This window comes from Pelodiscus sinensis, unplaced genomic scaffold, assembly GCF_049634645.1.
Source record: "Pelodiscus sinensis isolate JC-2024 unplaced genomic scaffold, ASM4963464v1 ctg55, whole genome shotgun sequence".
Classification (NCBI taxonomy): Eukaryota; Metazoa; Chordata; order Testudines; family Trionychidae; genus Pelodiscus; species Pelodiscus sinensis.
This window is the reverse complement of record NW_027465994.1, coordinates 657,337-674,129: the sequence shown is the minus strand read 5'-3', so window position 1 is coordinate 674,129 and position 16,793 is coordinate 657,337. Positions and strand designations below refer to the sequence as shown.

The window sequence follows — 16,793 nt, the reverse complement described above, 5'->3', positions numbered from 1 at the left end:
GTTTTCAAGCTGAATTGTGACAGATTCAAGTCTTCTGTGGAATGGACACAAAGGGGAAAAAACAACAGAACCACTGACCAATGGACTACACAAGCAAAATGCATGACAAATGACTAATGCAAAATATGTGTGATGGTGAATCACACCATAATTTACAGACTGTGTTCAAAAGATAGTGGTAATTATTTTGAACAGAAAGGAGCATTAACTCTTGCAAATAAAGTGTAAAAATATAATTAGAAAGGCCACATAGGGCTTGGAAGAACAGCTAGTCAAAGATTCAAAAAGAATTAGCAAAAATGTTTTTCCCCATCACAAGCAAAAAAGCCAACTAAACAATCAATGGGGCCTCTGGATGATCAAGATACTAAAAAGCATTCACGGATGGTAAGGCCACTGTGGAAAAACTAAATTATTTCTTTGCATCCATCTTCATGGATGAGGATATGATAGAGATTCCCAAATCTGAGCTATTCTTCTGAGGTAACACATCTGAGGAACTGTCCCAGATTGAAGTGTCAGAGAAGGTTTTGGAACAAACTCATAAACAGTAAAAAGTCACCAGGATCAGACAAGTATCAGAGGGGTAGCCATGTTAGTCTGAATCTGCAACAGCGGTGAGGAGTCCTGTGGCACCAGGACTGTGAATGGCTCGCTAACAACAAAAGCAGCTTCTCCTCTCTTGGAATTCACACCTCCAGATTAGCCACTAGAAGTGGGCCTCATCCTCCCTGATTGGATCCATCTCGTCATCTCCAGACTGATTCTGGCCTGTATATTTATACCTGCCTCTGGAAATTTCCACTACATGCATCTGACGAAGTGGGTCTTTGCCCACGAAAGCTTATGCTCCAACACTTCAGTTAGTCTATAAGGTGCCACAGGACTCCTCGCCGCTTTTGCAGGATCAGACCGTATTTTTTAAAGAGTTCTGAAGGAACTCAAATGTGAAATTGCAGAACTATTAACTGTAGTTTGTAACCTATGATATAAATCAACTTCTGTATCACATGACTGGAAAGCTAATGTGACACCAACTTTTAAAAAGGGCTCTAGAAGTAACCCTAGCAATTACAAGATGGTAAGCCTGACTTTAGCATCAAGCAAACTGGTTGAAAACTATAGTAAAGAACAAAATTATATCACACATAGATTATCATAATTTGTTGGGGAAGAGTCACCATGTTTTTTGTAAAGGGAAATCATGCCTCACCAATCTACTAGAATTCTTTGAAGGGGGTCAACATGCAAGTGGAGAAGGCAATACAGTGGATATAATGTATCTAGATTTTCAGAAAGCCTTCAACTCTTAAGCAAAGTAAGCTGTTATGGGATAAGAGAGAAGGTCCTCTCATGAACGGGTAATTGATTAAAAGATAGGGAACACAGGACAAACAAATGGAAGAGCTGATTTAATTCAATGGTTTAAAGGCTTTCTATTTGGTGATTTAAACCAAATCATCTTGTTACAGCAATTTTTAAACAGGGATAACATGTTCAAAGTAGCGTTGTTTTTCCAATACTCCCCAGCAGGTGCAACTTCCTTTCTCCTTGAATCTAGACAGCTATGCACAGAGGTACAATGAAATGGTGGAAAACACAAAACACTACACACACACACAGAGTTAGGAAATTAGCAGATAAAAAACTAAATTTAGTGGCAGTTACTATTGCAACAGGACACACCATTGACCCCAAATCTTAAGACAGTGGAAATAAGACTTGTTAATATTGAGATGGAAAGGACAACATTATCAATAATACCACTCCACACAAGAAGATATTTCCCTTCATTTCCAGATATCAAAAAGCATTATGAACCCCAACTTCAAATTTATACTCCAATGAAAAATCTTACACAATTATGAACATGGATACCTTTCCCTTTAATGTTTTATTTGAATAGTGTGTGTTTTGCTGCCGTATTACCAGCCATCAAACAGGCTGTTTGCTAATTTTCCAGAAAGGGTGTGTCTAAAATACATGGCTCCATCGATGGAGCCATGTAGATTAGGCTGATCGGCAAAGGGAAATGAAGCCACGATTTAAATAATCACGGCTTCATTTAAATTTAAATAGCTGCCACGCTGAGCCAACAAACAGCTGATCAGCTGTTTGTCGGCTCAGCGCGCTAGTCTGGACGCTCCCGCGCTGACATGAAAGCCCTTTATTGACCTCCCCGTTATGCCTCGTAGGATGAGGTTTACCGGGGAGGTCGATAAAGGGCTTTCATGTCGACAGGGGAGCATCCAGACTAGAGCGCTGAGCTGACAAACAGCTGATCAGTTGTTTGTTGGCTCAGCGCGGCAGCCATTTAAATTTAAATGAAGCTGCGATTATTTAAATCGCGGCTTCATTTCCCTTTGCCGAACAAACAAAACTACATGGCTCCGTCAACGGAGCCATGTAGTTTAGACGTACCCAAAGAGACTACTTCCTCCTTATGTCTCTTCAGAAAAACACAGAGTGCTTCAGAGAGTCCTGCATCCCCCATCCTCCGGGAAGAATTCAAAGGAAAACTCCCAGACACTTACAGATAAAGGCCAAAACCATCCAGCTCCTGTGCTTTGTGTTTCTTGCTAAGCTCCACCCTTAACTCTCTTAGTGCTTCATTCTTCACCTGTCCTTTCTCCAAGGGGCCTGCAAAAAGAAGTATACAGGTGACTTTCAGCATCTGCCACAGTGCTTTCTATGTCTTCATTGGTTTAAGGCTTCACCAGTTTAGAGATCCAGATTTTAAACACCAGAAGAGGACCATTGCAATCATCTAGTGTAATCTCATGCATAACAGGCCACAGAAGTTAACTCAATAATTCCTGTATCAAGCCCATAACTTTAGGTGGAAGCAGAAGTATTTTTAGAAAGATATCCAGTCTTGATTTAAAGACATTCAAGTAATAGAGAAACTATCATATCCTTTGGTAGTTTGTCCCTTTGGTTAATCACCTTCATTATTAAAAATAACTATTTATATACTAAAGTCCCCACTCTAGGTTTTTGATGAACTTAACGGATTTAAAAGTGGTGACACCAAAACTGAACATAGTCTTCCAGTACTGATCTGACTAAAATTGTATAAAGGAGGCAAAAGTCATCTCTCTACTCCCATTAAAATCCAAGGCTCACATTAGCTCTTTTTGCTACAGTATTGCAGTTGCTTATCCATTATGATCTTTAATCTTTTTCAGAGTCACAGGTGTTTGGGACCAATAGTCTCTAAGGTTTCCTGCACAGCACAGGCCGTAGAACTTCCCCAAAATAATTCCTAGATCATATCCTTTAGAAAGACACCTCATCAACCCATTCTTTAAATGTGAACTACACTATTTAGGAATGGGTCAGCCTTGAGAATCCGTGGCCAATGCCTTTAGGATTATAAAACCATGCACAGGCCCAGCAGGCACAGCTATACTGCCCAATCATATTGTGTCTCAGGCCACAATGCAAACATGGTTAGCATAAGAGATGATTCTGGCATGTCTATTTTCATTAGCTTGGGTTCTCTATTTCAGGTGAGAGAAGCAGATCCTTACCCAGACTATCAACGGTTTCATCATCTTTCTTCTTTTCTCCTGACTGTAAAAAGAAGGGGAGTGGAAAAAGAGTTTTACAATACATTATTCCACAGGTTGCAGTATAATTCTGCTAACAGCATCTGGAACTAGCTCCCAGCAATGCCACCAAAAATTCTGTAAGGTTTAGCAAGGAACCAAGGGATTAATCTGCCTTTCTAAAATGTTGCTGGGAAGACAATAAGTGGAAGACTGTAACCTGCAAGGCTCCATGGGAAGGCAGAAGGCGGATGGCTTTCATTATCTTACCAGGTATCTGGAATACATATACAAGAAGTAGGCCTTCTGACTCTTGCATCCCCGCAGAAAGTATGCAGCCCTGTCATACTCCTTCAGATCGAAGTAAGATTTAGCTAATGTGTAGGCATCCAAATCACGAGCATCCTCCTAAAGAGGAGAAAATTTATGAACTCAACAGTTTTTAGTTCCTTGTAGGTCTTCTCATGGTGTCCAATGGTTAGGAAGGAAAAAAGAAAAGCACTGCTCTAGAATCTCAGATTTAATTCTTATTGTCTGAAAATTTTAATTTTTTAGTTGGTGTAACATTCTCCCAACACTCCCATTTCATCCCACCTACCTGTTCTTTTTATGCAAAGAAGGTTTAATTTTTAGTTTGAAACAATGCACCAAATCAGTGAAATTCCAGAAAATAAAATATTAAATGATCGACCACTAGAACAGATGAATTAGCTGTGTGCCAAGTAGGACTGAAAACAGAGTACAAATTTAGGTGGGGGAAGGCAAAGGCAGGGGAACACAAGTTAATTGAACTGAAAATTTAAGACTACAGATTTAAACTTAAACCCTTCATTATACTGCCTCCATAGACACTCATCATAGGACTTATATTTATTCATATTCTATAATGCAAACCAGATTACCTTGTGCAGAAGCCTATCTTCAATCATTACCCAATGATTTTCCCCCTTTCCTTACAAAATGGTGTAGGAGGCCTGCACACAATTTGTTTCTTGTAGAATGGTCCTCACTTACTGAAAATGCTGGTTAACATTAGTCTACATGTTCCATATTAGGAATTCTTTCATCTTAGACTACACTGATTTTGGCTTCTAAAAGAGCGGTAAAAGTTAATAATAATATTAATAACTATGACCTCCAAGTTCAGTCTGCATAATATCATTTACTACGGCATTATCTCAATCAACAGTATGCCCCCACTTGGAAAATGGTGCTCAGTTTTGATCACCCCATATAAAAGAAGATGCAAAAGAAACGGAAGGAGTCTAGAAACAGGTCATGAAAGTTGTCAGATGTTCAGATTACAATTGTTTAGAGAAGAGATATGACAAGGATAGTAGATTAGGAAGAAACTTCCCTTGTAGTCAGGTATTCCATAGCTGTCCATTACAGAGATTAGAATTACCTGTGAAGCATCTGGTATTGATCAGTGTGGAAAACAGAATACTGTACTAGATGCACCAATCATAGGTTACAATTATTACAGTAATGTTTTTATGATTTCCTGCCTAAATGCTGTGTTAAACTTTTTTGGTGTTTGGACAACCTTGAAAACCAGGTTAAAACATTGGTTAAAGCACTACAAAGACACTTTCCCCTGTCTTTGACATTCACATTTTCACATCAAAAGTTATAAATGAGACACGCCCATCTTACTCGATTAGTTTCATTAACATGGGTCTTACAATTCACAGGTAACTGCTTTTGTTGTTTTATATACCTTGGGTTATATTATTACCACACCAACTCATTGATGAAGTGGGTTTTACCCACGAAAGCTCATGATCCTATATATTTGCTAGTGTATAAGGTGCCACACTACTATTTGTTGCTTGAATACCAGGGTACTAGATAATGGGATGAAATGTAATAGTGCAAAGTCATGCACTTAGAGATTAGCAAGAATTTTTGCTCTAAACTGTGAGGCTACATCTACGCTACACGTTTTGCCAGAAGAGGCAATGCAAATGAAGTACTGATCAACATTTCCTCACACTTCATTTGCATAATCTCTTCGAATCCGTTTTCGCGCAAGAGGTTTTTGCCCAAAAACATGCAGTGCAGATGTGTCTGTTTTGCGCAAAAACCCCTTCCGCAGAGGCATGAATGATATTGTGCAAAACAGGGTTTTTGCGCAAAACGGACACATCCACGCTGCATGTTTTAGCGTGAAAACAGATGAGAAAAGATTATGCAAATGAAGGACTAGAAAAGGCTAATCAGCAGTTCATTTGCATTGCCTCTTTTGGCAAACCGTGTAGTGTAGATGTAGCCTGAATGTATTATTTGGAAGCAACAGAGGAACAGAAACACTTGACTATCTTGCAGGAGTGGGCAATAATTTTTGTAGGGGTTTTACTACATGAATTTCAGTAAATCATCAGGAGCCAGCTCTGGGCTCTAGGGCCTCGGGCAGAAGGGGTGGGGGCTAGAGAGAGAGAGATTGTGTGAGAAAGAGTTTGACACACAGATTGTATGAGTGTGTGGGGGCACAGACTGGATAGGTGGATGTGCTGGTTGCTGCTGGGTAAGTTTCTGAAAATGCTATGCACTGTCTCTGACACAGAGAAAACGGTCCTGCTCTGTTGTCTCCCCCCTCCATCACTCTGTAGAGATGAGTATAGTGGGATGGAAAAGTGTGTAGTGAGAGAGCGAGCTGGCTGCTGGACAAATGTGAGAAACAGTGCACTGCCTCTTAAGACCAGCACTGATCTCAGTCACTCACCATACTTGACTGGAGCAGCTCTGTTGTATATGTCCCTCTCCCCGACCAGATATAAGGGCAGGGGAACACCCTGACTTCTGCACTCCCTCTCCCTTCCTTCCTGCCTTCCACACAGCAAATAGGAGTGTCCTGGGAGAAGCTTAGTTGCAGGATGGAGCAAGGTGGGAGGGATGGGCAGCTAAACACACACTGCCCACAAGTTCTCCTAATCAGCTGAGTAGGCCGTATCCACACTACGGGCTATATTTTGCCCACCTCTGCTGTGGTTGATCACAGAATGACTATGAGTCAATATAATAGAGCCATGAAGAAGGCTAATACAATCTCAGGATGCATCAGGGGAGATAATTCCAGTCGAAACTGGGAACTAGAGTAAATGGCAGATTCTCTGTAACTTGAAGTTTTTAAATCATGATTTGAAAACCCGCCACAAAATCCTACCTCAACGCCTCATTGTAGTGCAGCGGTGACCCTGGCTGTCTGTCAGCTATGGTAGCAGGGCATATGCCCTGATAAGTCTAACCATGCTACAAAGGTGTTGGACTATCCAATCCAGGGAGGGGATTGCTCTTTCAGTTTTTCCCTATCCTTAGAGCTTGAAGGCTAGCTAAATTTGAGGAAGAACGCACACCTGCCCACCTAGCCAGTGGGATGGCTTGAAGTCAATGGCTAAAACAACACGAGTAAATGGGTTTTAGTCTCCTGAGTGTCAACGAACCATTCTACAGTGGCGGAGTGGAAATTGAGCAATGAGAGACCAACAGAAATGTCAGGTGCTAGGCCAACATGGAAAAGGACAATGCTCGCTGTGTGTACTTACAATTGTAGGTTGCTGGCGAGGGAGGAATCGTTAAACCATCTGATGGAGGAAAAGGAAAGGATAAGATGCGACATCCTCGGTGTCTGTGAAATCCAACGAAAGGAGTTGGAAGTCAACTGGAAGGATAGAAGCACTGTGAAACTTGGAAAGGAAGACGGTGTTAGAAACGTAGGGGGAGTTGAATTTATTGTAAGGACTGGTCTTTAAAGTTATATCATGCCAGCTAATAGCATCACGTATTGGTGTGCTTCATCTTCAGATAGAGTCAAAGGCTACACTCAAGGTCATCCAGGCCTATACCCCTACAAGTGCAAGTGAGGATGAAGATGTGGAAGAATTCTACCGAGAGCTCAAAAGAGCCCTCGCACAAAAGTCCACTTACACTGTCACGATGGGAGATTTTAATACCAAGGTCGGACAAGGGAAAGCTGATGAAAAGTTCATAGGGAGATATGGCAGAGGCGAAAGGAATTAAAGAGGAGAAAGGTTAGTAGCAATGGCAGAAATGAAAGAATGATACGTAGCAAACGCCTTGTATAAAAAGAAGATCACAAAAAAGTGGACATAGATCGCACCAAACGCGAAGAACAAGAATGAAATCGACTATATTTTAGTCAATAAAAGGCACATCATTCAAGACGTCTCTGTGGTGCAGCCTTTCAACATCGGCAGTGACCATCACTTGCTTAGAGCGAAGTTGATTTTCGACTATGAAAAGGCCTTCGATAGCGTCGAGTTCAACGCAATATTAAAGGCACTTGCAGAGCAGGGTATTAACACGTAATACATCAATTCGTTGAAGGAAGCGAATACTGGATGTACAACAGATATTACTCTCCTCGAAACTCCCTTCCGTATCCCAATCGAGAAAGGCGTGAAGCAAGAAGATAAGATTTCACCGAAACTATTCACTGCTTGCCTCAAAATGGTTATGAACAAGATCAATTGGAGGAGTGGTGTCAACATAAATGGAGAATGATTATCTCATCTCAGATTCACGGACTACATAGTATTAATTGCCGAAAGCACCAACCAATTGCAGAGCAGGTTATGAAGACTTGACAAGAAAAGCAGTCAGGTCGGTCTGAAAATGAACCGCTGCAAAATGAAATACATGCGATCAGACATCTTACGAAAAGCCCAAATAATGATAACAGGAGAAGAAATCGAAGAAGTGGAACAGTACATATATTTGGGCCAAGAAGTTAATATGTGCCAAGACCTGAACAGAGAACTCTCGCGAAGGATTCGGGCAGGATGGTGTGCATTCAATCCCATCAAGGACATCCTCAAAGGAAAAATCGATAAGACCACACATACAAATATCTTCAATTCAACAGTGCTGCCAGCCATGTTGTATGGCAGCAAAACGTGGGCACTGACGAAGAGAGAAGAACAGTGACTATTGGTAGCCGAAAGGGCAATGGAGCGAGCTATGTTGGGAATTTCCCTTCTGGATTGTATTCCAAATGAAATGATCAGAGAACGCAGCGGTGTGAAAGATAATATCGTGGAAAACAGACATAGCAATGCGATGGGCAGGCCATACAGCACGGCTCACGGACAATAGGTGGACCGCAATTATTGCTGACTGGTACCCACGAGAACAGAAAAGACCACCCAGTCGGCCTCCAAGAAGATGGGGAAGATGACACTGTTAAACATTTTGGACGAACGTGGAGAAGAAAGGCAAGAGTGCAAGAAGAATGGTGGATGTGTTGTGATTGGTGCAATCTTAACGCTAGCTGAAGACCGATTGACCCAGGTGATCTGAAAACTTTCAACAACCCAATCAGAGGTTATGAGTCTATTACAGAAGTGGGTGGATGAGGCTCTGTGGACCTCAGGGAAGCGCTGGCGGGGAACTGGCGGGGAGCGTCGGCCCCGGGCGCGCGGCGCTGGCGGGGGGGGGCACTAGCCCCGTGGCTATGGGGGGGCCCCGCCCCCGGGCGCGCGGCTATGGGGGGGAGGGGGCCGCCCCCGGGCGCGCGGCTATGGGGGGGAGGGGGCCGCCCCCGGGCGCGCGGCTATGGGGGGGGGCGCGCCCGGCAACCTCAAAAGGTTGGGGACCACTGCCCTAGACCAACACTTTCTGAATGAGAATAAAACTCTGGACACAAGTTTGAAATACATTTGAGTTACTATGTTCGCTATACGCTTGGATGGTGTTGCAATCAGGTCAAGGAATATCAGCATGATAAGAAGGTCCCCTATCTTGGTTGTATTACAGCAGAGGCCACTCCCTAGCAGTCCTAATGCACAGGTAGTCAAGATGGGGTTACCACTTTTGACTGGATAAACTTTAAAAAAACCAAATAGTCTGGTAGCACTTTAAAGACTAACAAAACATGTAGATGGTATCATGAGCTTGGCTACCGCCTGAATCTTTTGACTGGAGCATTGAAGGACGCACTACCAGACCTTGAGGTTTCCTCACACAACACTATTAACATATTAAAGGAAAAATAGTTTGGATTGAGGAGAGGACACTCGAGAGAGATGGCTCCTCGTTGGCCAGTGTCATCAGCTTTGCCATCCATACCTCTGTGAGCGCAGGAACTGCAGGCAGCTCGCTCAGAGGCAGAGGATCCAGGGCAAATGCCAATTCGGAGGCCCTGAAACCAAGAGACCTCGAAGAAATTAGCATCCCGCAGCCCTCACCTCTCACGCCAGGCCTGGCACCAGCGCCCACAGCCCGCAACCCAGCCAGCCAGCAGAGCCCTCCCCGCCCCGCGAGCAGCAGCGACCCCCAGCGCGGACAGCCCCGAGGCCCCAGCATTTCCCGCCCTTCCTGGCGCCCCGCCCCCACCATTTCCCGCTATGCTGCAGGCCCCGCTCGCGGCTCCGCTCCGCTACGCTCAGAAGCTGCTTCTTGATCTCTCGCAGGTCAGAAAAATCGCAGCTTCCCAAACCGAGCACAACCGCTGCAGCCGCCATCTTGCCCATGCCGCCTGGCCAATCACAACCCGGCCTCCGCCGCGCGCCGGACAGCGCACACAAGGATACTCCTATTGGGCAGCAGCTCCCACATCCTATCCAATCAAAGCGGGAGACACTGATCTCTGCCTGATGATTGGCTGATACATAGAGTGGGTTGCGCGAGATAGCTGAAGCGGGTAAGAAATTGCCGCCTCCACAGGGCAGGGCGGTCGGAGCGTGTCCCAGCCCGCCATTTCTCCTCAGAGCGCCCTCGGCGTCCCTTCCATGGGGTGATGCTGCAGCCGCCAGCGTCTTCCCCCACAGGGTCACCAGAGCCCCTGCATCCTGTGGGGCGGGCTGGAGGGCTGTGTGCTCATCTCTGCCTGCCCGGCCTCTCGTGCCACCTGCCAAGTCATTCCGCGCGCCCCGCCGCTCGCTCGCTCCCCTGCTGCTGTGACGTTGGCCTTTGCTCATGTCACGATGCAGCTTGTGCTTCGCTCCGCATCTTACCCACTTTAGCACCTAGATGATCGTTTCAGGGTAAGCGTTAGTGCGCGGTTCTCGTGTTTCACTTGTCGCTGTTGTAACGGGTCTGGACACCAACATGCTGAAAACTCACAAGCACTTTTTTACACAACACTTAAGTGCCGGGACTCACACCCACAAGAGATCACTGTGGCGAGGATAGTAGTAGTCCTCAAGACAGTTACATTAGACTAAAGGTAAGAAATATACACTCTCATTTTCAGTGCATGAACAGTTATTAACATGCTGCAGTTACAAAGAAACTTTCCCTTTGGGTAGGTTATTCCAAAATTGTCTGCGCCAGGGTTCTTGCACTTTTGTCTTTGCCATCTCTCCTACCCCCATCATCTCTGTTTCTCCCCTTTTCTCTCACACTACCTGCCAAATCACTTTTCTCCTGCTCGGCCAGCTTGGTCACTCTGTTCACCCACTTGCCACCCTGTTCCCCCCAATCACTGATTTCTCCTGGAGACAGGATATTAGACTGAGTAGACCAGTGTTTTGCTTTGGTATGGTAATGCCTGCTTTTCTCATTTGTTCAGCCCATGGTATCCTTGGAAACTTATAATCATTATGGAAGTCCAATGCCAACCCCTGCAACTCTAGTCTCGTCTACTCAGGAAAATAGAACCCATTCAAATTATTTCAGTTTTTAAACCAATTTAGTTAAAATGTAGAAACCACTTGCTTGTACACTTTTCTTTGGGTTTAAGGGTGACTTATTTAAATATATTTTAAATCTATGCTCAATCAAATTAAGTTAACCCAAAATAAGTCTGCTTAAACTGAGATAAGTGTCCATGTGGGGATTTGCAGCAGTTTAACTTTAGTAGTTTGAAATTACTCCAACTGATGGAGCTTTCTTGTGTAAACATCTTGTGCATACTGTTACTTCCTCCATATTATTCAAAAAATATACATTTAAAGCCATTGAGAGAGCTGGTAAAAAAAAAAAAAGGTCTGCATTATGACTATGCAAACAATGCCCAAGTCTACATTTCCTATGCAGAAAACACAAAGGCTAAGTCTAGACTGGTATGATTTTCCGCAAATGCTTTTAGCAGAAAAGTTTTTCCGTTAAAAGCATTTTCGGAAAAGAGCGTCTAGATTGGCATGGACGCTTTTCCACAAAAGCACTTTTTGCAGAAAAGCGTCCGTGCCAATCTAGATGCGGTTTTGCACAAAAAAGCCCCGATCGCCATTTTTGCGATCGGGGCTTTTTTGTGCAAAACAATACCACGTTGTCTACACTGGCCCTCTTGCGCAAAAGCATTTGCGCAAGAGGGCTTTTGCCTGAACGGGAGCAGCATAGTATTTCCGCAAGAACACTGACAATCTTACATGAGGTTGTCAGTGTTCTTGCGGAAATTCAAGCTGCCAGTGTAGACAGCTGGCAAGTTTTTCCGCAAAAACAGCTGCTTTTGCGGAAAAACTTGCCAGTCTAGACGCAGCCAAATAGCATTATATCCCCCCAATGTTCTCAACGCCGAGTTAATATTAGCAAGTCACTAATGATGAAATTGGGCACAACAGAGGTTATGTTGTTAAGAAAGAGCAACTGCTTTGAAGACCATATCTCTATAGCATTTTCTATTATCAAAGGCATTTACTCTCAGATTAAGTTGGTTCACAGCCTAGGGCAGGGGTGGGCACAATCTGGCCCATGGGTTGGATTTGGTCCACAAAGCCATTTGATCTGGCCTGCAGCCCACCTTGGGGAGGGGAGAGGGGACAGGAGGGAGAAACTTTGTGCGCTCTCCCATCCCCAGACCCTGATTGGCTTGGGGTGGGGTAGCATAAGATGTCTCCTCCCCCTCTGCTGCCAGAGGCACACAGCGCGTAGATGGAGCTGCAAGCTATTCAAAATGGTTGGCAGTTCCCTCTACACCAGTATTTCCCAAAGTGGTTCACAAAACCACTTTGAGAAACCTGTTAAATGGTTGCACCAGTTTATGTACCGGCACCCCGGCCACTGAGCCTCGCGACTCCTAGTGGCTCCAGTTCACAGTTTGCAGCTAAGGGGACTGGCTCTGGGGTCAAAGCTAATACTGGGGGACTCTAAGAGGCGGGGGGCTGACACTGGGAGCACTTGGGCATCAAGGGTGGAGAGCTGGCACTGGAGGGCACTGGGCCAGGGCTACTAGTGAGGGGGCTACAGGGGCAAGGCTTGCACTGGGGCTAATATTGGAGATGGGGGGCTGGCATTGGGGAAGTCCTGGGGGGCTCTGTAAATAGGAGGCTGGCACGGGGGGGTCTGGTTGTGGGGGGCTCTAGTGGGTGGGGAGCTGGCACTGAGGTGTTTGGGCTGTGGGGCTGGCATTGGGGAACTCTGAGGGCAGGAGGTTGGCACGGGGGGGGAGGGTTGAGTACAGGGATTCTGGGGTCATTGGCTGGCGCTGGGGGAATGGAGGGTGAGAGGCTCTAGAGATTAGGGCCTGTACTGGAGGGCTCTGGGGGCCGGGGCTTTTTATACCACTGACTGGCAAACCCATTCCAAAACTTTTGGTGGACTCCTGGTTTTGGAATGGGTTTGCCGGTCTGTGGTATAAAAAGCCCCGGCCCCCAGGGCATAAAGAATATGCAAATACTCAAATAAAATGTTATTAGTGTGCTGAAAGTTTGTGAATGGGTTTGCCGGTCTGCAATATAAAAAAGGCTGGAAACCACTTTTCTAAAGAGAAATGAAAAAAGAGTATTATGAAAATACTGTTTTCTGTTTGGATGCAGTGTCATATCCTAATATGTTTGGGTTTGCTGCCATCTCCTTCCATGACCACAAAGGCTTCATGTTATCTGTAGTAGGGGAAGTTTTGGCTCCTGGACTCTGCTCATGTGTCCTTTCTATCATAACAAAAGTGACTTGAGTCAGAGGTCACAGAACATGAATTGGTGATAAAAGGAGAATAATTGATTAGCATGATGTCACCATACTTTATTCGTAATTATCATAATGGTGTACTTTTTCAGTGATCCTTTGTAAAGCTGCTATTGCTGTGAATTCAAATTAACTTCTATGCCTAGTACCACTGATTACCAATTTGTCTGTTGATGAGAACTATACAGAAGTATCTTAGTTGTAATTGTATAGTGATTCAGACTCATGTCGCCTGGAGCTGTCTACTGAATGAGGATTGTCTTGTCTTTTACAGATTGACAGAAATGGATAGTTAATTTGTCTTTAAAATGAAACATTATAAAGCATTTTTAGTCTCTCTTGTTCTTTCAAACAGCCAAACAAATCAGTCTGTTGGATAATGGGGTCTGTTTCAGTACAGGCAGTCCCCGAGTTATGTGGATCTGACTTGTGTCAGATCCGCAGTTACGAACAGGGATTTTCTCGCCCCGGAGGACTGGAGCGGCGGGATGCCTGGTCCCGCCGCCCGCCTCCTCCGGGGCGAGAAAAGCTGCTCCCCGTCTCCCTGGTCTGCTGGGGGAGCCAGCAGACCAGGGAGACGGGGAGCAAAGCGGCGGAGGACCCGGACCGGACCCGCGGCGCTTCCAGCTGATCTGCAGACCAGGGAGACGCTGAGCAAAGTGGCGGAGGACCCGGGCCGGACCACGGCGCTGATCTGGAAGCGCCGTGGTTCGGCCCGGGTCCTCCGCCGCTTTGCTCCGCGTCTCCCTGGTCTGCTGGGGGGGGACGCAGCTAGTGCCCCCCCCCCCAGCAGACCAGGGAGACGCGGAGCAAAGCCCAGGGCCTGTGGTAGAGCAGGTGGGGCGCTGCCGGTTGGTCCCGCAGCACCGCTCCTTGGCGCTACTGGACCAACCCGGCAGCACCCCAGCTGCTCTGCCCTAGGAGTCCTGATTCAGCCGCTGCTGATCAGTTTCAGCAGCGGCTGAATCAGGACGCCTGGGGCAGAGCAGCTGGGGTGCTGCTGGGTTGGTCCAGTAGCGCCGAGGAGCGGCCGCGCTACTGAACTAACCCAGCAGCACCCGAGCTGCTCTGCCCCAGGCGTCCCCAAGTCAGCCGCTGCTGAAACTGACCAGCGGCTGACTACTGGAAGCCCGAGGCAGAGTTGCTCTGCCCCGGGCTTCCTGGAATCAGCTGCTGATCAGTTTCAGCAGCAGCTGACTTGGGGACGCCTGGGGTTCTTAAGTTGAATCTGTATGTAAGTCGGAACTGGTGTCCAGATTCAGCCGCTGTTGAAACTGATCAGTTTCAGCAGCGGCTGAATCTGGATGCCAGTTCCGACTTACATACAGATTCAACTTAAGAACAAACGTACAGTCCCTATCTTGTACGTAACCCAGGGACTGCCTGTACTATATTTTTGTGCCTATTTCATATTAGTCCCATGTCTGTTTGCTATTAAAGATTTAACAGAACTTGTAATGTAAATGTTTTTGTTGCTTTCCAGGCTCTTTCAGCCTATACATTGGAAAGGTAAATGGAATCTTAAGTGTTCATGGACTGACACATATAACTCTGGTAGTATGAGTACCCAAGGATCCATCTCAGTCTCCCCAAAGAGGGTTTTTTTAACTAATATATTTATGTGGGAATCTGAGATTTAAGAATTTGGTGATATATACCTTGTTCTAGAGTTCATTCATTTTGTTGTCATTCTGCTTACTCTTGGCAGTGCATTCCATAGGCATGGACCACTTGTTGGGGCAGCTCCTATGCCCACAAGTTTAACTCTCAAGATTGCTAATTTCATTGTTCTAGTTGGTTTACAAATGGCTGATATGAAGGAGCATGAATTTTGAGTGATATGGCATGTATAGATGAGTTTAATAGGAACATTTTTTTCAAATGACAGCAAGGTCGGAATTTTAAAGGAAATTATGTTAACAGCTATCAGTCAGAGTCCATTGCCTACATCATGTTTGGTTCCAGTTATTGAGCAGAAGGTGGCGCTTTGGGCTTTTCCTTGGAGCTGCAGTAAGAGGGTGAAAGGTTACCAATTGCTAAGAGTTCAGTAATTCAATTTCTCAAGACTGGCTTCATAATGAGAAATCGTAATTCATTCTGTCACTCCATTGTGTAAGAGATGCATCTTTTAAGTGACACCCAGGGCTGGCTTTTAAAGCAGGAGGCTAATTAAATACTCTGCATGAAGATGGTAACATCTCAGAGAGCTGCAGATTAACTTAGCTGACACTAACTGAGGGGCTATTAGAAAAGCAGTAATTTCGTTCATCATATCATTGCACAATTGCATGATTTAGACTAATAATCTCTAGTATCCCTGAGGAAAATCTGGTAACAAAAATCTACCAAAAATCAATGGAAAAATGAAGGCTAATGAGTCTATTAGACAAATATATGCTAAGACACCATAATTGTCATGTTACAAGAGTTCATTTTTAAGGTTAAAGTCTTCAAACCCACAGCATTAGCTAAAAGAAATTTAACTGAGTGAGCTTTATAAGTGGTAAAGAGCATTTTGCAGACATGGGGAATATCATACAGTTATAAACACGCTTCCTAGCCTTCTAAGAGTATTGGAAAATTGTGTCCTTTTATAGCTTCTAATAATTCACATTTATCTACGTTGGGCTTGTTTTGTTAGTTCAGTGGCTTTCATTGTAAAGGAACTTTCTAACACGTACAGAAAAACTACAGTGATTGCAATTTTTTGCTCCACTATACCAGATTTCTCAGTGTGAAATTACACGTAACAATTTCTTGCCTGATAGTGTTTTCATTCCCTGTTTGGTGCAGTCATGTGACTTCACTTATAATACAGTGTCTGCCAGGACACGATTCAGATTAGATCTTGGAAACCACATGACCTTAAAATGTAAGGGAAACCATTTCTATTTGATTTACACCCTGACTGAGGAACAAACCCTCATAGATCAGGGACAGTAGCCATAATCTACTGTATCTTGTGAGTCACAGCTGAGACATGTCATTTGAGAATCTATGTCAGCACTTTGAAAATTGTTATTTTGTGAAGGGTTGTTTTTAAAGGAGTGAGATTTTTCAGGTTTTTGAATTCATGGGGACAAGTCTTTCCTTCCCCACTGCCACTTCTCTAATCTGCCCCCATGTAGTGGACATGTTTTTTTTTTTTTTTCCCAGAGGAGGGTGTAAGATACTTAGTACATTTGTATTAGCCCTTCCCCAAGTTTAGAGATATTAGCTATGGAGTCCAAATGTGCTGCTTTTCCAGAGCAATCCTGATTTTTCATATGATGTCCTCGAATCATTCTTTGGGATGCATGAAATATACTGGTTTTTAATTTAAGCAATCTAAAAGTTGTTTTTTACAACTACAAAATGTTTTAACCAATATAAAATATT

General features: G+C 44.5%; 2 protein-coding genes across 2 annotated transcripts in view; one reads left to right on the top strand and one right to left on the bottom strand.

Moving 5' to 3' along the window:
• Positions 1 to 10,068, bottom strand: part of CDC23 (cell division cycle 23) — a 28,851-nt gene extending 18,783 nt beyond the window's left edge. Inside the window, exons 1-5 of the mRNA XM_006121631.4 lie at positions 9,906 to 10,068; positions 9,639 to 9,711; positions 3,822 to 3,959; positions 3,534 to 3,576; positions 2,535 to 2,640 (exon numbers count right to left, since the gene is read on the bottom strand). Of these exons, the coding sequence (XP_006121693.1) occupies positions 2,535 to 2,640; positions 3,534 to 3,576; positions 3,822 to 3,959; positions 9,639 to 9,711; positions 9,906 to 10,042 (497 nt within the window). The 5' untranslated portion in view covers positions 10,043 to 10,068. The remainder of the gene's footprint in view (positions 1 to 2,534; positions 2,641 to 3,533; positions 3,577 to 3,821; positions 3,960 to 9,638; positions 9,712 to 9,905) is intronic.
• Positions 10,069 to 10,222: 154 nt separating this feature from the next.
• Positions 10,223 to 16,793, top strand: part of LOC102457870 (oocyte-specific histone RNA stem-loop-binding protein 2) — a 147,518-nt gene continuing 140,947 nt past the window's right edge. The window contains exon 1 of the mRNA XM_075917906.1: positions 10,223 to 10,555. The gene's annotated coding sequence lies outside the window, so the exon portion shown is untranslated. The remainder of the gene's footprint in view (positions 10,556 to 16,793) is intronic.